Source organism: Mustela erminea, chromosome 11 (assembly GCF_009829155.1).
Source record: "Mustela erminea isolate mMusErm1 chromosome 11, mMusErm1.Pri, whole genome shotgun sequence".
Classification (NCBI taxonomy): domain Eukaryota; kingdom Metazoa; phylum Chordata; class Mammalia; order Carnivora; family Mustelidae; genus Mustela; species Mustela erminea.
In genome coordinates, this window is record NC_045624.1 from 85801517 (window position 1) to 85823012 (window position 21496).

Sequence of the window (21496 nt, forward strand, 5' to 3'; positions counted from 1 at the left end):
TAATGTTTAAAATAATTTATTTCAACAACTTCCCACTGTAGTAGGTAGGAAGATTATATCATAAATAAAGGACAAAAATTCAGATGTAAGACTTAGTAGGACAACTGGTTCTGCTAATAAAAATGAATTATGATATAAAACCTCTTTTGTCCTTGGGAAAAAGGGAAAGTCATAATGCAGGAAAACTACCTGAGATTTTCCTTCTCTTTCCTGGCTTTTTGTTCAAGATAAAATTTAAAGCATTTCTGATAGAACAAAGTCAAGTACCTCGAACTGTATGATGGTGTTCTCATTCACATCCAGGTCGCGAGTGGTGATGGAATGCTCACCGACCTCATTGGAAACAAACACCATAGCTGAATCTTCCTCGCTGTTACGGAAGAAAACAAGAAGAAATCCGCTTGGGCAAAAGTTCACTGTGATTTATATAGAGCAAGCAAAATTTGTATAGAGTTTTGTTTTAGAGTCTTAATGAAAGACTTACGGTGCTCCTTTTGAAGAATACGGGCAATAAAGACCAATGTTACCACCGGGATAGAAAAACCAATTGTCTTCTCTGGGTCCAAAGTCAAATGTATCCAGAAGCATCAGAGGGTTGTTGAGATTGTTTCCATCAATAATGAAGTCATCAACAATCCAGATTTCTTCTTTCTTACCTAAGGCATTTTTGGATTAAAAAAAAAGGTTTTCCAATGGTGAGAACTGGAGGGACACGTTTGCTCTTTGGAAGAAAGTAAATGACAGAAGGGAATCAGTAACAACAAGTTAAATATATGCTTTCCAGACAAAGAAACACAAACTACACAACACGTCTTTATAGTGATTCGAGTATGGAAAAATTAAGCTGTCAATCACCTTAAGTTGACAGAGCAAGGAACAGCCTCACTGATTTCAGAAAGCTGAGACGGTTTGAGAAATTGTGCTCCCCTTCCAGTCAGTGCTGTGGTGCTAGAGCCTGTACTGCCACGAATGGGGTTTATGTTTTCAAGGTTTAGGAGAACCTGTAAGATATCTGAATCTGTGAGCACAGGGGTCAAGCCTGCAGATTTAAAACTGAGGTGCACGAGTCGATCTGAGGAGCCTCTTACTACCTTTTAGAGTCAACTCATGACTGAGCGTCGTGTTGTAGTCGGGCTGAAGGGCTGTGGTCATGAAAACGCTGCTCTGATGCCTAATTTTATCTAATTGTTAGAACTACACAGAAGAAAATACTCTGTGTTATATCCTTTCAAATGCTTTTCAAAACTTCTATGCTTATTTAAAGTTATGTGGAACTATCTAAAAAACTAGTAAAATCACTCCTTGGGCTGTCATAGAACTTGATTCAGCAACCCAGCCTGGGTGTTGAAGGCAGGTACCTACTTTGCAGGGAGGACGGCAAACCCAGGCTGCCTTTGCAAAGCACTGTTTGGACTCAGGGAAACAAGGAGGTAAGACCATGCCAAGCAGAATCATCAAGATTCCTCAAGGATGCTTCTTTATTGTTTTCTACATTGATTACAATTCTTAGAATATATATATATATATACATATATATATATTTTCTGTACACACACACACACATACACACACACATATACACACACATACATAATCTGTAAACAGGAACCTGTAGAAATAACCTGATGATTTAAATGAAGTTGCATGTGTCCCTCTCTCTCTCTCCTCAACCTATCACTTTTCTAATTCTAGCAGCTTTCTTCTCTTTTCTTGTTTTGGAAGCAGCTGGTGAAAACGATAAAGAAAAACCAGGTAAGCATTCCAACCATAACATGAAGACAATGATTCTCTGATTGTGAAACTTGGTAGTATTTATATATTTATTCATATTTATTTGGTAATTATAAAAGATTATTTCTTTCTGTTTATAATAAGTTAAAAATTATTTTTGGCTTACTAGTTATGAGGTAAATATTCAGGTTAAGCTTTAGAGCTAGCGGTACGTTCTCTTATTCATTTCTGTGTTACCTCTGCAAAGAATCTGCTTAATGGGATATCTCTATGCTTACTCAGGCCATTAAATGCATGATTTGGTAGAGTCTGGTCCTTTATAATCGTCAGTTAATAGAAATATTGGAAGCAATAAAACATTACAAATTTGTAAAATCATTTTCTGTAACCATCTGGAAATGCTGTTAAATTATACATTCACTTTAACTTATCAACGGAAGCGGGGGTATGTGATAAGAATATTTTATCTAAGGCACTTTCTGCTTGGTGTGAGTCCCTGTCACTTTGTCATGGTATTTTGCTGCAATGTTGTTCTGTCTCACTAATGAAATGCCACACTCAGAAGAACTATTTATTCCTAAATGAATTCAGCAGGAATGTAGTTACAATTGATGAGTGACTAATGATAATGCTGAACTTTTTTTTTTTTTAAAGATTGTATTTATTTATTTAAGAGAGTGTGCTCCTGAGAAGGGCAGAGGGGCAGAGGGAGAAGCAGGCTTCCCTGGAGCTCTACATGGGACTCGATCCCACGATCCTGGGATCATGACCTGAGTCGAGGGTAGACGCTTAACCGACTGAGCCACCCAGGTGCCTCAGTGCTCAATTGTTTTTTAAAAACCTTAGCTCTGAAAAAAAAAATTAATAAAAACCTTAGCTCTGTAAGTGGCTTTAGCTATATTTACATCATCGAGAACTGACGAGTCAAGTACAAAGAGACACTAAAGATACATAAAGTTAATTATTCATTGAGACTCCTTTAGGTAAAATGTGTGTCACAGACAATGAAACTTCCCAGTTGACAAACACTTCCTCCACATCTTAGAAACAAACATGTTAAAAGCCAGTCAGTTTGGATCACAGGAGAACAAGTGCCTTCTTACCATTATTATAAGGTTGCCAGAGTCTGAACCTTGTAGCGTTGGTCTGGGCAGTATATGGCAAGGGAACATTAATGAAAAGTATGTTGGTCGTTTGAGGGAAGTAAAATTCATCCATCAAGTGCCAAGTGATTCCCCCATTGATGGAGAATTGTAGTAGAATAGAGTGAGACCTCTCTGGGGTACCTAGAGAGAAGACACCACAGGCATAAAACATACTGTGATAAAAGTGGGCACAAGGTATATTCTAAGACTATCCTTTTGGCATTGATGCGTAAGCTGACTTATATTGCCATAGGGGCTTTAGAGTCCAAATGCTTTGGAGGCAACTTTAAGCAAAGTCAGGTGGGGCTTTCTGTATGACTGTATCTCAAAACACACACCAGAACTCAGATTTTCACACAATAGTATCTCCTTCTCTTTCTCAGATATGAACACGTATCTTTCGGTATTTCCTTTAGGAAATCTTACATCAGAGAATTTTGCTTCTACGGGCATCACGATTTTATAAAAGGTCAAACATTTTAAATCTTAGGATACAAACAAAAATCTACTTGCAAGCTTATTATATCCTTAGGGCATTATTTGTCAAGGAAATGATTTAGTTAATACGAAAGGTCATAATGGCAAAGAGTTGTCTTTTAGGGGTTCACATCTATAAAAGAAAATCTAAAATGTCCCTAAGTTAAATTTTTAAAATTTAAAATTCTTACAACTAGGAAGTAGTGGTGGAAAAAAAAAGACTCAGGGATATAATGATAAATGTAGCTACCAAAGAATTAGTATGATTACTACAGCTATATGAAATTTCTGCAAAATCAGCAGTTACCTTACCCTTACATTAAGATGAACTTATAAAAGCACATCTACATCTAGTTACTCAAATTTATGTCAGCTCTCCCATGCAACAGAATTTATGGGCCTCAAATCCATCGTTTCTTTGTGGGGGAGGAATTGTGTAAGGCAAGGGGAAATAACGAATTCTACCCATACAAATGACTTACCTTTTGCTATAAATCTAAGTGAAAACTGGACATACATAGTATTGGTACAGTCCAGATCTCTTGAAATAAGCATCCTCAGTCCTTCCTGAAAACAGAGACATATACATTAAACGACCTTATTTCATACGCAAAATTATTTTCCTTTGACTTTTATACACCTCACTTGCATTAGCTAAGTAATAGATGCATACACGTAATGATTCAATTATGTGTATTCACTCAGTTCATTCAAGAAGCAATGTTGGGTCCAGTTGAAAAGGAAAAATGGATCCTTTCCAGTTTCTTAAGGCTTTCATTTCTTATGACTGCATAACCCAATTTCATTGTCTCAACTCGACATCCCACTTTGCTGTGACGTTTATAAAAAGCAATGCAAAAATGACAGCATTACCTATCTGCAGGCCTTTTTAAAAAGTAGTCTCCTTTGACCACAGCATGCCATGACAGGCGTAATGAGGAAATGGATGGAAATTCTCTGCCAAGTGCTCCTGCTGGAAGTTGGGAACTAATAGGTAACTTTTTCAGGTTCCAGGGAGTCGTAGGGACTCACTACTCCTTTGTGTGCTCTGACAGCGCTGGGAAGCTCTCATTCAGGCTGACACAACACCCTCCAGTTGGTCAAGATAAATAAGGCATAACTAAGCGAGTCCCCATGCCTCAGCTGTAACTGCTCAGGCAGAGAAGCCAAAGAAGGAAGAAAGCGATCACATTAGCTTTGGCAATTTTTTCTGCTAATTAACTATTTCTGGATGCCTGGGATTGACAGCCCCATAGCTTGTTTTCTCTGCATGTACACAGGACTGCAGTGACAGCCAGTAAAATAAAATTTCACTGTGCAAGTGTCCTAAGGTACAAATAAGCCTTTTTTGGGTCTTAGCTGTGACATCTGAATGAAGTGACTCTTTAGTGGTATAGGGCTATGTGATACTGAGTGGACACCAGATTTCTTCCTTCCTTTCTCCCTCCCTCTCTTCCTTTCCAGATTTATTTATTTATTTGAGAGAGAGAGAGAGAGAGAGAGAGAGGGAATGAATGAGCAGGAAGGGCAGAGGGAGGGAGAATCTGAAGCAGGCTCTTTGCTGAGCAGGCAGCCCGAGGCAGGGCTCAAACCCAGGACCTTGAGATTATGACCCGAGCCGAAACTAAGGATCAGAGGCTTAATCAGCGGTACCATCCAGGCGTCCTTGGATTTCTTAATGGTCAACTAACAAACACCAAATGTAATTTTAGCTAGAGAAAAGAAATTCATCCTCTTTTTCTTATTACCCAGCACAAAACCCCAATAACTGAAAAGCTTTAAATAGAACTAATTTTGTCATAGCAACCATATTACTGAATGCCTATAACATGCTAGGTTCTAAAACAGACACTTTCTTCCTTTAATGCACATCACACTCATAAGGGTGAGATATTATTATCTTTATGATGCAGAGAAGGAGCCTAGAACTCAAAGACAGTAACTTGCTCAAGACTGCACAGCTTAAAAGTATTGATGGGGGAAATCGAGCCCAGATGTGTCAGACTGTGAAACTTGTCCTCCATCCTTCATAGGATACCAGTGTTTCATTTACTAAATCATCTTCTGGTTTTGGGAGAAGAAATCCAGATAATGCTAAATTTAGAGTCTGAGAATCATTTAATACTGTCATGAAAAAGGAGCGGCATGTGAACCTGTCCCTGAACTTCAAAAAGCATCAACTCAAACTTCCAGGATTGAAGGTTACACTGTAAAGCCTTATATTTTCAGTCTTTTTTTTTTTTTCTTTACCCTAATAACTCATCGCCATACTCAGTCCATGGCACCGAGTCCATGCCTGTTCTTCCTGTCTCATGGTCGAGAGACACTCTCTCCCTCCTACCTTGACAGGCACAAAGCCTTGAATGGTTTTACAGTGTGGTGCCACGTGGAGGTTGAGGTGATGAGGAAAGGCAGCTTCTTCAACTTACAAGGAATAAGCTTCGAGGTGGCTAGTTGGCAGAACCAGCTAAAAAAGATCCCTTGCTAACAACAATTAAAGGAGTATGATCCCCTTGATTATGGAACCTAAGTATGAAGCTGTTCCCATAGGCAAGTACAAATCAGCCATGAAAGGACCACTGCACACCGCATCTTGTAGGAACAGTTATGTTGAAAGTGGGCACGATGAAAGTATCTTTCATGTTTGTAGTATTTGCTTGTAGTTCAGCACTTGGTATTAATTACACGGTGGAAATGTCAAGCCCTGCTTCTGTGCATATTCAAGTTCACGAACAGGTTTCTTTCCTCATCCCTTTTCCGGGCTCATTAATCCATTTGTGCTAAATGTGGGAGTTCTTTGGCATCCAACAAGCTATTTGAATAGCTGATCATACTCCTGAATCTATAAACATTAAAGTGAGACTATCACTTCCTTTTTAACGAAGGAGTGCCTTTCTAGGTCAAACTGCACCCTACTGAGTGGCCCACGCTGGGCCCTCTCTACATCTTGCAGAACTGAGAGATAATGTCTAATACAGATAATGCTTGGCTGCTCTTGCATTTGGATGGCTAAAGGGAAAATAGAAAACACTGTCCGTCTTCTTCCTTCATAGGATCTAGGGACCAGGTTAATTCACTGCTTGAAAATTTATCAGGTAAAGATATTTAAATCATGAAAAGTCATGGGGCTCCTGCTTTTCGGTCTTGTCAATGCTGTAAGCAGATCGGAAGTGAGCTAGTGGTGGTAATCACAGCTAATGCCTCCAACAAGACTGTAAAAACATACACATGAAAACCAGCAGTTTCCATCCTGAAATGTTACCTTGATTTCTTCAGCTTCTCAGAGCTCGTAGGGACTAGTGAATCTCTCCGACCCCTAAGTGTTTTTTTTTTTTTCTCTCTCATCCAAACTTGAGACAAATTAGGTATTTAAATCAGGACGGTAGGCAGCCTCTATCAGCTATAACTGGGAAAGTTCCACCAGGCGCCTGGGTGGCTCAGTTGGTTAAGTGTCTACCTTAGGCGCAGGTCATGATCCCAGGGTCCTGCACTGGGCTCCCTGCTCAGCGGGGAGTTTGCTTCTGCCTCTACCCTTCACCCCTGCTCGTGCACTCTCTCTCTCAAAAATAAATAAATGAGATCCTAAAAGAAAAAAAATGTTTCAGGGTATCTAATTTTCTAAGCATTGGATGTTAATCATGAAGGTTGTATGGGGGCCCATGCAGATTTTTGTGACAGATTTCACTAGTGCACCCTGTATTAGCCGACTTCCCCATGGTGGGAGAGACGGGATACGGCCTGTATTCACAGGGGAAGGTACAGTACAACCAGTAAAGCACTTCGCACAACTGCTTAACTCTTTCTCAGCAAACATCTAGGTTGAAACACAAAAACAGACTAACAATGTTTGAGAATGCTATTTCACTTGACTCCGATGTTTGGTTTTCTTCAAGTCACCAAAGGGTTCTATTGGCCGGAGGAAAAGGAAAAAAGAAAGAAAGGAAAAAGCAAAGCCCTTTTCTAAAATCATTTTTTACAGTTCTCTAAGTTATATATTCAATAACACAGAAAATGCTACATTCTAGAAGATACTAGAAACTGCATATGCATAATTCATGTGTGTGTGCGTGCATATATACATATATATGTATATAATTGCAGCAGAAAGTAACGGGGGTCTGATCACCAAAGCGGAGGAAAGATTTTATGCCTAAGTGATCCTGAAAAATGATGATGGCGAACAGAGGAGGAAACGTGGTCTGGGCTAGAAGACAACAGCTTCATATAAAGTAATACACTATCTGAGCCGGTTCACAAACACATTTGTGTGGAGCAGTAAGGGAAGGAAGGAATCCCGATAGCAGAGTATAGAAGTAGAATCTTATCTGACCCCTTTAAAAATGAGCGATGTTCCCGATTTGATGGTTTCACCATTCAGGTTCCCCCTCTCGGCACCATATACTTCAGGCCAAAGGTCGGGATGTAGGTTCCCGTTGAAATCATCCTTAAGAATCGAGGGCAGAGGAACAATGGGCACACAGTAGGCTCCTCCAAAGCCCCGGTCACATCTAAGAGAGAAGAAGGAGGGGACGAAAGGCATAATTTGTCATGAGTTCGAAAGTCATTTTTGCTTTTGCATCCTAAACAAAGAAACTGCCGGTTTTATGGACTTACACGCAGCGTCCCGCGTCGCAAATTCCTCTTCCAGAGCACAGCCAGGGGCAGCCCGAAGCCAGCACAACATTATCAATAGCCCACGTGTCAGCCCCCACAGTGTAGTTGGACTGAATCCATCTAAACCGGGTCCTGGGAGACCTAACCAAAGAAAACATACTTGGTTCGACAGGCATCCTTGAAAGCAGGAGAACATTTCCTTTAACTCCCCTTTCCCTCTGAAGAGCCCTCCTCCAAGTTCTCCTTCCCTCTTCTTGGAGACACTTAGTTCTCACACCAAGTGTTGGATGTTCTTTCCTGATGAACCCACCACTGCGAGAGAGTAGAAAACATGCTTGGTAAATATGTCACCCTTCCTCTCATACAGATGTCTCCTAACACGTCTGTGATGGGAAGGTTATCTTGGACTGGTGATTTATTGTGTGTTTGAACAACGCGCCAAATTTGGGGTTTTGTGTTCAGGCTTTTCCTGCCATTCAGGATGAGGAAAGAGGCAGAATGGATGAGAAGCATGAGGAAAAGCACGAGGAAATGAGGTCCCGGCACTACTGTCCCTAAATGGTTTCTGAGACAGGAAATGGAAACCCCAGGGAAGTTCTGCCTCCATGATGGTGCCTGAGGTCTGGCTGCCGAAAGGTGAGGGCCAGAACCATGTGAGGCACGCCCACATTTTCCATTCCATTTGTAATCTGCTCTTTGGACTACCCTGTCAGATCACCTTATCCAGAAATATACGCAGCCTGGGCCAAACCACAGAAATAGTCTCTAACTTAGAAACAGACCACAAAGCGGAAGTGGAGGAATCACTTGTTTGGAACGTGGAACCCAGGATCCTTGAAGTAGAATGTCAACAGCAGCATTTCCAGTGCTATTGTTTCCAGACACAGGTTCTCCCTCAGTGCAACAGAGCTGCGGGTGTGGTGGCTTTAAAGTGGAAATCGAATCCCGTCACCACTCCACAGAACACCCTTCCAGTGATTCCCCAACAAATGGAATGTCAAGGCCAAGCTGCAGAATGTCTTCCCTTCCCACATGCCCTCTTTACCAGGACTCGCTATTCGTTCAGAGTTGGGCCCTTCCAGGAAGTTCCCTCAGTCCCCCTAAACTCAGGTAGTACCCCACCCCGCATTTCAGTAACATCCCTGGGTACTAGCAACGTCACCATTTTATATCATAAATAACTGCTGAGACGTCCAGTGTCCCAAATAAGATCTTTGGATGCTGGCATCAGTTTGTTAATTTTGTAATAGAGTTCTAAAACAAAGTAGATATTCAATAAATGTTTGTTGAATAAAAATAAAGCGAATAAATGAGCTACCAGTAATCACTCTTTAAAGCGCAGGGCGTCCACAGCGTTTAGCTTCAATGCTAAAATGCTCTGGTTTCCTGCATTTTTTCCCTGCCATTTGGTGGTGCATCTCTGAATCAGAATCAAATCAGCAACATGGAAACCACTATGAGTATTTAATTCTAGTGAGTGTTTAACACAAGATGCTGGAGGTTAGTGCCAGAGCTGAGAAGCCAACGGGCAGCGAGGAGACCAGAACTGAGCAAAGTTGGGACACTGCTGCAAGTCCGAAGCTGGAGGGACACTGTTGGCTGGTGCCCAGGGGCCAGGGTCCTGGTGGGGGGCCTTCTTTGGGGGTGGGAGCCACTGAAGTTAGCCAAGATGCTCTTGAGACAGAAAGGGAAGGGAAGGGATACCCTGTTTTATCTCTGTTTCCACTCTGATTATCACGCCAGGTTCTGCCACTAAATCTATCTGGGAGCCTGCAGGCACAGCAGCCTGGTAAATGCAGCCTGCAGAGGCCAATGTGGCTGAATTCCAGAACACAGCAGTGGCAGGGCAAGGCGGGAATGGCATGCTCTCTAACCAGCCACCTCAGGACACACTGGTTCCTAGAAAGATCCCCAAATTATCCCAATGCCTAAACTGCAAACCTGGGAGCCTGCTGTAAGCCTGAATACAAGTCTTGATATGGTCTGAAATCCCAGGGAGGGGAAAGAGAGATGTAAAAACAATATGAACATTCTGAAGGAACCATCTTTTTACTCTCACTGTGGTACTGAAAATAAAGAAAAAACAAACAAACAAACAAACAAAAAAGAGGGGCGCCTGGGTGGCTCAGTCATTAGGTCTCTGCCTTCAGCTCAGGTCATAATCCCAGGGTCCTGGGATCGAGCCCCAGGGAGCCTGCTTTTCCCTCTCCCACTCTCCTGTTTGTGTTCCCTCTTTTGCTGTCTCTCTCTCTGTCAAAAAACAAATAAAATAAAATAAAATAAAATAAAGAAACTAAGGCTACTATTCTTCCACGTGTGATGATTTCACATACTGCTTCACGTGAACAAATATTTCTCTGGTTGTTGGGTAGATACGTATTTTTACAACAGAACAGGACTACTTGTACAACTGGCTCTGGTGGGCAGGCTTCCTGTTGCCAGAAAACAGGAAAGTTCAGACCCGTAAAACTTTTGGAACTCACTAACACGTTATAAAATTGCAACCCCAAGTGCCTTGTTCGTGCCCCCTCCCCACCGCTCCACGTAGACTCCCTGCGTAATTATCGTGAGAGCATCACAGAATTGCCAAGCAGAATCATGATTATTTTCACATGAGGTGACAGGAACCTAGAGTTCTGAAATGAAGCCACATGGGAAGTCTCACATGGTGGAGAGTGGAAGGTAGACGGTGATCCGCTTCCAATTCTGGAATCTTTCTGAGGTGTACACAGAACTTTCCGTGTAGTGCAGGCAGCCAATGGTGGGAGGTACACACTCCTCGGTGACCAGATGCCAGTCCCTGCCATTGTTCAGGGAATACTGGAGCTGGACGCTGTGGGCCTCACTGAAGGGCTTGCTGCAGCCCATGCTCATCTCAAACTGCAAGAAGGTCGATGCCGACACGTGGAAGTCCCAGGTCTCGGCGTAACGAGGTTTTCCTGCAAAAAAAAAAAAAAAAAAAAAAAAAAAGAAGTTGAGTGGTAGCATTTAATGGTCTTCTCTTTGCTATTGGGTGTTTGTGCTTGGAATGAACATGTTCAGGAGCAAACAAGAACCCTGTCTTATTTGAAGCGACTTTTGCTCCCGCAATAACTGCTTTCATTTGGTTAGCAGAGGCTTGGACCCACGGAAGGCTGCTAATTTGAAAAGTGTGACTATCTTGGAGAGTCTTCTCTCTGCCAGTTCTGCAAATTACGAGACATGGGAGTGAGTCTTCCGAGAGAGATTTTATTGCTCTGATTTGAGGAAGCCTTATTAGATCACGCAAGGAGGACAGTTCAAGGGCAAGCGGCCGCTAGACGCACCAAGTTCTCTTAGAGGTCAACCCAGCTCCTTTTTTTCCAGAATCTCCCTCAGCCCAGGCAGTTAGGTACACAGTTTTGCATTAGGGAGTCTCCTCTTGGGCTTTAGTTAATTTAGTCCTTTAGTTAATGAAATACTCTCCCTTTAGCTGGTGAAAATATATACCTATGTTTTCAGTGAATATCAGAGCAGTATCCATGGAGAGACAGTCAATACCGACTTGACCTCCTTGTATTCGGTACCAGCTGGCTTGCAAATCTATGGAGCCATCAAATTTGTCTTGAAACCCAGTTTGAGAGCTGTCATTCATTCCGATAAGGACATCATCCAAAGCCCACTGGGCTGAATGCTTTCCTGAAATCCGATGAATAAAGGCAGTTAGAGAAAGTTTGTTATCCAGCCATATGAATATCTTTATGACTATGCTTTTAAATCAAATTGTCTAGGAAACTGACAGCAAATTACAAAGCATACAGTACAACGCGGCTTTAACTGTATGCTCTCAAGGCCACTGGGAAGGGTGGAGGGATCGGAAACTTGCCATGTTGGGGTTGCCACCATCGAAAAGCTGTGGCAGGGGTCTTAGCCTCCCGTGGCAGGTCAATGGAAATGATCTGTGGCTCCAGAAATGACATGAAGTCCAACTCTCGCAGCAAATGCCAGAGTATCCCGTTGTCATTTGAATACTGAACAACAAGCCCTGAGTTAAAAGACATAAATCCAGTTACTTGGACAGCTTTCCTAGAGGCAAAGAAAGGCAAGGAACAGTATTTTTTAAATGGCAATACTGCAGCAGAAACTTCAAATTGCATCTCATAGAACGAGGGCACATTCATCTAACTTCCTAGGAATGAATTAGTAGACCTGAAGGCTCATCAATTCCTTGACAGTTTCTAGTGCACCAACTCCCAGGAAATGGAAGATGAAGAAGGAAAAAAAAAAAAAAAAGAAAAAACATAAGCTCTTTTAAAGACTACTCAGCTTTGTATGAGTGATGAGTGGGTTGAAAAGGGGGACATAAAAATCCACAGCAGATCATGTATTTGAATTTTAGATTCTGTCCGGAACATTATCAAGTCTCATCTCATTATTATACACTCCGAAGAAATATCTCAATTTCCCCAGCACAAATCAAGTAGGGCTTTTTTCCTGCCGAAGCACCAGATAGTAAGCAGGGCCCAATATGAAATTCTGTTACATGGGAGGATCCTTTCACTGGCCCTTTATACTTTGTCAGGCTTTGGTTACTAAAGCTGAAATGAGGTCACATTACTAAATAGCAAAGCAGGGGGACACCTGCATGGCTCAGTTGGTTAAGCGTCTGCCTTCAGCGCAGGTCATGAGGCCAGGGTCCTCGGATCAAGTCCTGCATCAGGCTCCTTGTTCAGTGGGGAGTCTGCTTCTCTCTCTGCCTGCTACTTCCCCTGCTTGTGATTTCACTCTCCCTCTCTCTCTTTTTGACAAATAAATAAAAATAAAATAAAAATCTTAAAAGAAGTAAAATGAATAGCAAAGCAGAAAATTCACTCCCCTTCAGTATTAGTTCTACTCTCCTTTCTGTGTCAATCTTGCCCTCTCTACCCACCCCCATCTACCCAATGTCCCTCCTCCACCTGTTTCCATGGTGACATGATTTAGTGACTTGCACATTCAAGTTATAGGACCATCTGCACTGCCCCCGCTACCTCCCCTGGAAACTTTTAAAATTTTAATTAATTACTGTTTTTTTAAAAAGTAGGCTCCACACCCAGGATGGAGCCCAACATGGGGCTCTGGAACTCAGGACCCCGAGATCAAGACTTGAGCTGAGATCAAGAGTCAGATGCTTAACTGACTGAGTCACCCAGATATCCCGAAACATTTTTTATTTTAAAAGAGGGGACAGGGAATAGGTAAGGTTGAATGCAAAAAGAAAAAAAAAATTGCTAATGATGGGAATCAACAGGATATCTACTTATCTATCTGTTGTTATTGATGGGAGGAGTAGAGGGCTTTCTGGGCATCTAACTGCCTATTCGTACAACTGGCACCACATACTCATAATTATGACTGGAGATACTGGAGTACTTTGAGTATTCACAGAAATTATATTCAGGAAAGTTGTATTTGTTACACTAATTTTGTTATATCTTAACCTTTTCAGAAAAAGGTATTAAATCATTCATGAAATATATGATAACTTTCTAATTTCCCCATTACTGACTGTGGGAATATCTCAATCCCTTTATCATGCTGGGCAACAAAGAGTTTACTAAAATTAAGTTTCAGGAACTATTAGGATAAAATACAGAACCCAAAGACAGCCTTTTAAGGCTAATTGTTAGCACATGGGATTATTATCACCGCATCTGACAAGGAGGATGCCAGGAACAACAATGACTAATATGCAAAAAGTTAGAACTCTCGGGAGAATTAATCTTACTGTATTTAAAATAGAAGAAACCACCATTTATAATGAGAGGATAAAGACAGCACAAAGAATAGCAACTCCCTGGGGAGAGAGCATGACGGATCTTAGTGTAGAGATTGGCAGTTAAAGCTTCAGTGGGTGGCTGTAGACCCATGAGTTGGAGCAAGTCACAGTAAAGTTCATGCAGAAAATGGAAGGTAGTCTGTTTCTAGTCTTTATTCTAGTTAAGCTGAGGAACTTCTGGAGGAACTCCAGTCTCCAACCTTTGATGTTTGCTCGAAATATGTCCTATTGGCTTTTAATATGAATTTGGGTGGCTGAGAAAGCCAGACAGTTCAAAATTTAGTTTTTCTTGTGGCTATTAATCTGTGTTGATATGGTTTATATTTAATAAGATGGGAAAGAGAGAGAGAGAGAGAGAATAGAGAATAATTTAGATTATTCTAAAGGTAGATTACCTTTAGAAAGGTACCAGAAAGGAAGCATCATGAGAATAAAATCTCATTGGCTAGTCCTTTCTAGTACCTTCTACTCAAAGTATGGTCCAAGGACCAGCACCTGCATCACCTGGTAATAGGCCCTGCCTGTGGTGGTTATAAAACACGTCCACAAATTCTTTGACACTCTTCCCTTTAAAAAGTGGAGTTTATTTCCCCCCTTTTTTGGGGTGCTGCTGAACTTAGTAACTTGCATGCAATACATAGAATATGGTAGGAGTGACAGTGTGTGACTTTTGAGACTAGGCCATAAAAGGCTTTGCACATTCGTCTTTGTATCTTTCTCATGGATCTCTTACTCTGAGGAAAGCTGACTGACAGGTGGTAGGGATGCGCTCAAACAGCCTATGGACAGGTCCACCCAGTGGGAAACTGAGGCCTCTTTCTACCAGCCATGTAAGTGAGCATCTTGGAAATAGATCCTCCAGCCCTGCTTGGGTCTTTCCATGATGGTCCCTTCTCCGGCATTTACCCTGGCTGCAACCTGATGCAAAATCCTCAGTCAGGACCACCCAGCTCAGCTGCTCCTGAATTCCTGACTCACAGAAACCAGAAGATAACTGCTGTTTCTTGTGCTAAGCCACTCAGTTTTGGAGTCATTCATTATGCAGCATAACATCCCTAGTCCTGCTGACTCAGAACTTGCCTTTGAAAGCTCCCTAGAGGATCAAGTGTACATGAGAAGCAGGACTCAAGGGGTCCATATTCGTTTTGTTTCTGTTTGCAGTACTTCTCAGTAGCTTTTTTAGGAGGGACACAACCAGGTCTGCAGAGATTAGGACCCAATCCCAAAGGACAATAAAGGAGGGCCTCCCAGAAGTCTGAAACAATGGGGGAATGCAAGAAAGGGAAACAGCAGTATCTCTATTTCATATAAATTGCCGAGCCCCATTAGCTGGGTCATATGACACACTGCACATCTGAAAAATAAAACCAAGCCATTTTAGCTCATCTCCCAAGTGTTTCGGGCATGTACCACATTTCTCTTTTTGAATTACAACCCCATCTGCGTTCTGCCCAGTCTTATTGAAAATAGCCTAATTTTGATTTTAATTCCAAATATGTAAATTAAGGCTTCAGCTTGAGTAAGTTAAAAAAAAAAAATCTGTACTTTCATCAACTGGAAGAGATTGGTTCAAGGATTTAGGCAGATTGACATTTTAACAACCAGTTTTCAATAAAAGACTGAGAAATGCCTGTGGGATGTGAATTAAATGGCTAGCAAGGAGTTCAAGAAAACAGCTCAAGGGTAGTGGAGAAAAAGTTGCTTATTCCTAAATGGGTCCTCAGAGAATCTACCTGGCAGGACAAGCAACAGCATTTGTAGTCAGAGGTTAAGTGTAGAGCAGAACTTCATCTCTATGACAGGTAGATGTTTCCTAGTCTATTCTGGTCAGTTTTTAATTTTTTTTTTAAGTTCATATCCAGGGATCTACAATTTTTAGAAGAGTCACGCACACAATTGCTACACGGTTCCAACCACCCAGTATTTTATAGTAATTTTATTACAGAGGTTAAAGAAAATGTTAACATGCTCTACCTCTCCAATCAGAAAATAAGATCGTCAGGATGAGACCCTGTCATCTGTACACCTCAAAGTTCCCACCTCTGCATGGGCGGAGCATGTGTTCTAGAAATACTTCTGTGTTTTGAACTACTTATTATTTTTGTGGGTTGAGCTTGTAAAAATTTAAATCAGATGATGTTGTCCCCTGGGTTCAAGGCCTTCAGCTGGTGTCCATGACCCGTGGATTCACACCCCATCTCCCTACCGTAGCTAGCAAGGCCCCATGTGCCTGGGCTCCTGCCCCTCATTCTCTATGAGTCCCAAGCCATACCAGCCTTCCTTTTGTTCTCCAACATCACAATTCTTTTCCACTTCGTGGCCTCTGCTGCTGCTTCTGACTGGAAAACTCTCCCTGGCCTCATCATGTTGCTGGCTCCTTTCCATCCTTTAGATTTCAATTTAAACGTTACTTTCTCAGTGAGCCCCCCTCCCAGACCGCTTTATCTAGATCACATCTCTCAGCCAACAGCTGTCCATCTCATCAGCTTATTTATTTCCGTCTAACCATCAATCTAACATCTTGCTTATTCGTGTGCTTTCTGACTCCTCTCACTAGGAGCGAAGCGCCCTTTGGGGCCTGGTTTTTATCTGCCGTGGTATGAGGGCCACTCTGGTTCTTCTTCCCCTTTTGGCCTGTGGTGGTTTGGAGCTCTAGTCCCGTGTGACACACTCTCTCTTTCCCTCTGCTACATGGCAGGCAACATCCAGGATCTACCCCGCATCCATCCTGGGTGCTGGAAGGAGAACCTCAGATGAGCCTCGATGAAATGTAGCAGAAAGAAGAAATCTTTCCTTTTCCAACCTATTGAGATTTTGAGGGCTGTTCGTGATAGCTCATCGCCTAGCTCATCGTGACTGCTGTGTCAGACGTTTGGGGACACGGTATCCACAGCCTAGAACATGTGTGGCTTAGAGCAGACTCTTGAAGAGACATTTGTTGAAGAGATTAGGGAACACAAAATGGGTTTGTAGAAGTTTCTAGATTGCTGCTTCAGTAAATCAATGATCTGGACAATTATTAGACTAAAAGTACTAACAAATTCAGAAAAAGTCATGAAAGCTTTCAGTCACCAATAATACGGCCAAGGACATGTCCGATCAGTCACTGAGCTCTCAGCAGCTCCACTGATTAACAGGGATGGTTTAGGCCAGTATGTTACACACAGGCATGCCTGAGATAATAACAAACTCAGAAGCTACACAACCTGTCACGTCCCATTCATGAGATCAAGTTTTGGAGGAGGCCCCATCTGAGAAGCCCAGGGGTTTTGTGGTAGGAAAACTCGCCTTCAGAATTCCTTAGGGCATCCCCAGTCTGTAGGGCTCCAGGAGGCTACTAACATATACTACAAGCCTTTTGCATTTCTTTTAGAACTGAATCACGGAAGCAGAAGATGGCATGGAAGCCTAGAGAAAACAGAGATCTGGGCAAGGAGAGACACAGGATGTGGGTGGTTAAGGCATCCATTCTGGAATGAGCCTCTGTAGTTTGAATTCCTGCTCATCCACTTACAGACTACATGATCTTGGCTAGGTTACTTGATCTACCTGTGCCTCACTTTCTGCATCTGTGAAATAGGACTAATAATACCTATGGCAAAGAGGCATGATGAAGATGAAATGGATTAACAGATAAAACACTTGGAGTACTTTGCATATAATAGGTGCTTAGTAAAATTTAAGGTTTATCACTGCCAAGAACTGTTCCTTCTACCAAAGGATGCTAGTACCCCCAGAACCTTTATGGGCACGAAGTAGAGTCTGATGTGCGTTCAGTAATGCCCTTGCAAACAAGCTTCTAGCCCCACACTAAATGTAAAAGGTTCTACTATTTTTTTATCCTTATTGAAAGTTATAAAGGAACAGCATTCCTTAAAATGAATATACTCTGACCACAAACAAATACTTCGATCAAAACAAATATACTCTGACATGATCCATAAACTTTTCCAGTGTAAGGACCTAGATAAGGGGCCTAAAAGATCATGGCTCTATGCAGCTAGTCATTTAATGATGGAGAAGAGAAGAGAAGAGAAGAGAAGAGAAGAAATGACTCAGGGTAGCATCTCAGCTTACAAAATCCTGGCCAAACGTTGGGAAGAAAAAGGAGTAATCTACCCACAGTAACTATAATTTCTAAGGGAATACAGCGACTTACCTTCATTTCTAGCTCTTGGTTTGATGCAGGTAATCCCTGAAGTTTTGCTCCCAATTTGTATATAAAACTGAACGAGTCTGTAAGGGAGGAGGGGACAAACTCCAGTTTACTTACAAATAGAGAAGAAGAAATTAAACTTTTGCATTTTGACATATTAAAAAAAAAGCTTCTGAAAAAAAAAAAAAGCTTCTGTAATTCCAAAATAGTACGTTTAAACACCAATGGCATATGAGAAGTAGAAACTACATAGATTATATAGCGACCTAATTCTGTAACCATTTTAGAAGTGGTTACTTATTAACCACTAATTTTGTACTATAATAATGATTTAAACAAAAAGAAACAGCTGAATTTTACTTCAATGTGAACTTTGATATAATTGAGTGTAATCATGGAAATGCTCATTCCTTAGATTGAGATAATACTGTTCTTGGAAATTCAGGATGAGGAAAAATCTAACCTTATGCTACATTAGTTTAGGGCCACATAATTATCTATAGTACTGATTTAGAGTCAGAGGTTTAATTTTTTCACAGCTGAGGGGCGCCTGGGTGGCTCAGTGGGTTAAGTCTCTGCCTTTGGCTTGAGTCATGATCTCAGGGTCCTGGGATCGAGCTCTGCATCGGGCTCTCTGCTCGGCAGGGAACCTGCTTCCCCCTCTCTCTCTGCCTACTTGTGATCTCTCTCTCTGTCAAATAAATAAATAAAATCTTAAAAAAAAGTTTTTTTTCACAGCTGATACTCAGTGTGATGTAAATTAAGCCTCAGTCCATAGTAAACCAACAGAGAGGGCCTATGCAACAGTTGCTCCTCTGAGAGAACGCAGAAGGAAGGGGAAAGAGATCAAAGGCAGAAATAAAACGGGACACAGAACTCCAGACTTTAGTGATGACAAGTCTAGAAGTTCCAAATAGTTCTTCAGTTTCTTTTCTTCTGATTCTCAAATATTTTAACTGACAATAATGAGAAAAGCACAGTTTCATTTTAGGCGTGATACGATTTCATTTGACCTTAAAACCAAGCAGTTATTTATTTTACCAGCAGGTGTCAGTGTAGGTATTTAAAATTTCTGGAGCAGTTTTTAATAAATGAATACATAAAGTTTCAATCAAAGGAATACATCATTCTTGGACACAGAATTTAAAGTTGAAGCTATAAGCATAAAAGCAAACACTCTTCATAGTAACACAGAACTTTAGAAAACCAAGCTGACATACTTTAGACAGACTTTGGTGATGTCTGTAGGCTGATTAATGAATTGTGGTTTTGCAGAAACTATTTTATTATGCTATTTAAGATATGCTGCATTTTTTTACATATCAGAATGTATATAGAGAAACCTTGGATTATGTAAATCCTCAATAACAGTACAAAGAGTTTTAAGTTAGACCAAAGGCATGGTAAATACTATGGAGAAGTATACCAATAAACTCTACCTGATATTCCTGGTGTCCAGAGGGACAGTCCTTGCTTCCCTTTTCCCGGGGCCATTGAAGTAGAGAGATTTGCCATCATTAAGTGTCCCACAACCAGTTCCAACCTGGCCCCCAGTTATCTTGTACCACAGAGGGCTGAGCTTCCCCTCAAATCTATCGAACATCTCACTGTGATTAGGGACATTAGACACACAGGTTCCTTGCGCGGCTTCCGAGAAAAGAAATACATAGGAGAGAGAGGCTTTGTTGAAACTGTTACATGTAAGAAGGTACAGTCAGAACATGGGCTAAGAAAGCATTTTCACAGGTGTTAGGGGGCACACGAAACCACATGGAAGTCTGTATCCCACAACTGCCTGTCTGAAATACAGCCACCGCTACCATCACCAAAAACATTATTCCACCTCTGTAATTTTTTATTCATGTGTAAAGAGACAGTAGGAAACACACATTTCCATGGTTCTTGCTACCAAGAGGAGGTGGGCAAACTGAAAAATAGATTTTGCTCATCATAAAATTTGCTCCTTTGTTGTCCCTCTATCAGAGGATCAATAAGGAGAGTTAATCCCTGACTTAAAAAAAAAATACCCTGAAACCATGAGTGGCAGTACTCCCCACAGAAGGCCTGCAACAACATATGTTTGTCTTTGGTCACAAGCCAGATGAAGAGCAGAGAGCTGAAACTCTGGGAATCATCCTTTTGAAGTTGTCTCTAGGAAAAACTCTAAACAAAATTTTGAAGCTTATAACATTTTCTTCAATTTTACTCTTTAATCTCAGTTCCCTTTTTATTTTTGCTTGTAGCAATAGCCAACGGTGACTGTGGTCAGAAAATCTCTCTCTTGTAAAGTTTTCTTTTGGCAGCCTTGGATTTATCATTTCAGGCACTGACTTTTACTCTGCATGTGTAAAATTACAGTTCTTATAAAAAGCAATGTAAAGAGCACAGAGAGTCCCTTGCAGCCAAGTGGTCAAGGAAGAGCTTAGGTCTGAGTGTTAGAGAATGACTTCCCAGAGTCTAAAGCCTGGCTTTAGCAACTCATCGCTGTGTGCCTTGGGAGAGGTACTAAGCCTCTCTTTGTCTCAGTTTCCTCAAACATAAACAAGAAAATCACAGTATGTACTATGGAACAGGGTTTTTGTTAGAATTCAGTGAGATGATATAAAATGCACTTACTACTTATAGTGCCTGCATAAAGTAGAGCTGAAAGCAATATTAACTATTACCACTATTACTAATAAATTAATCTCTTTTAGGGAGTGAAATTGGTGCTACCTTGTATTTTTTTCCTTAGGTAACTCAAAACTATAAAATATCTCTCAGCACCTAAAATGCCTGGGTGGCAAATTCCTACAACTAGGACTTAAAGAAGAATCATCTTGGAATATATTTCCTTGGAAGAAGCAACATGAAAGGCAGTAACTAGAGATGACTATTTTACAAACCATCTGCCACATGCCTGCAGCCTTACCGGTGTACCCCAGGTCACAGAAACACACCCCTGACACACAGTCTCCGTGGCCACTGCAGTAACTGGGACAAGGCTCAGATATATATACTCCATCCAAACCAAAGGGAGGCACGTTCTTCTGTGAGCTGCTCTCCTGAATCCATCGGAATCTGGTTTTACTGTTGGGGAAAACAACACATGTGTCTCTTACACCAATACCACATGCAAAAACACTGAAACAGAGCAGTTCAGAAAAATTCAAGAAAGGTTTCGTGTTTATTTAACAGTCATGACCACTTGACTGGACACTTAATCTTTACAATAAAGTGTCTCTCACAGAGCTTTCTTGAAACTTGTTGATTTCCTCTTCAGCCTTAATGTTTCAACACCAGGAGAAATCAGGTACAAAAGATTATTGACAGCCAGACACCTATTATACATTATAGCTTGTATATGTTCTATCTCACATGCTTTTTTAAAAAAACATGTATAGACTTTCTTTTTACTTTTTTTAGATTTACTTTATTTATTTATTTGAGAGAAAAAGCAAAGGGAGAGAGAGAACATGAGCTTGGGGAGGGGCGGTGGGAGAGAGAGAAGCAAACTCTCTGCCAAGCAAGGAGCCTGGCATTGGGCTCGATCCCAGGACCCCAGGATCATGACTCTAGCTGAAGGCAGATGCTTAACTGACTGAACCTCCCAGGCGC

The 21496-nt window shown here is 41.4% G+C and overlaps 1 protein-coding gene across 3 annotated transcripts in view; it reads right to left on the reverse strand.

Annotated features, from left to right (window-relative positions):
• RELN (reelin) overlaps positions 1–21496 on the reverse strand; it is a 497367-nt gene that overhangs the window by 74826 nt on the left and 401045 nt on the right. For all 3 annotated transcript variants that reach the window (XM_032304615.1, XM_032304614.1, XM_032304616.1), the window contains exons 29-40: positions 20811–20968; positions 19339–19546; positions 17903–17979; positions 11812–11970; positions 11436–11624; positions 10633–10906; positions 7968–8108; positions 7684–7861; positions 3836–3920; positions 2835–3017; positions 485–656; positions 268–370 (exon numbers count right to left, since the gene is read on the reverse strand). In XM_032304615.1, coding sequence (XP_032160506.1) covers positions 268–370; positions 485–656; positions 2835–3017; positions 3836–3920; positions 7684–7861; positions 7968–8108; positions 10633–10906; positions 11436–11624; positions 11812–11970; positions 17903–17979; positions 19339–19546; positions 20811–20968 — 1927 coding nt within the window. The remainder of the gene's footprint in view (positions 1–267; positions 371–484; positions 657–2834; positions 3018–3835; positions 3921–7683; positions 7862–7967; positions 8109–10632; positions 10907–11435; positions 11625–11811; positions 11971–17902; positions 17980–19338; positions 19547–20810; positions 20969–21496) is intronic.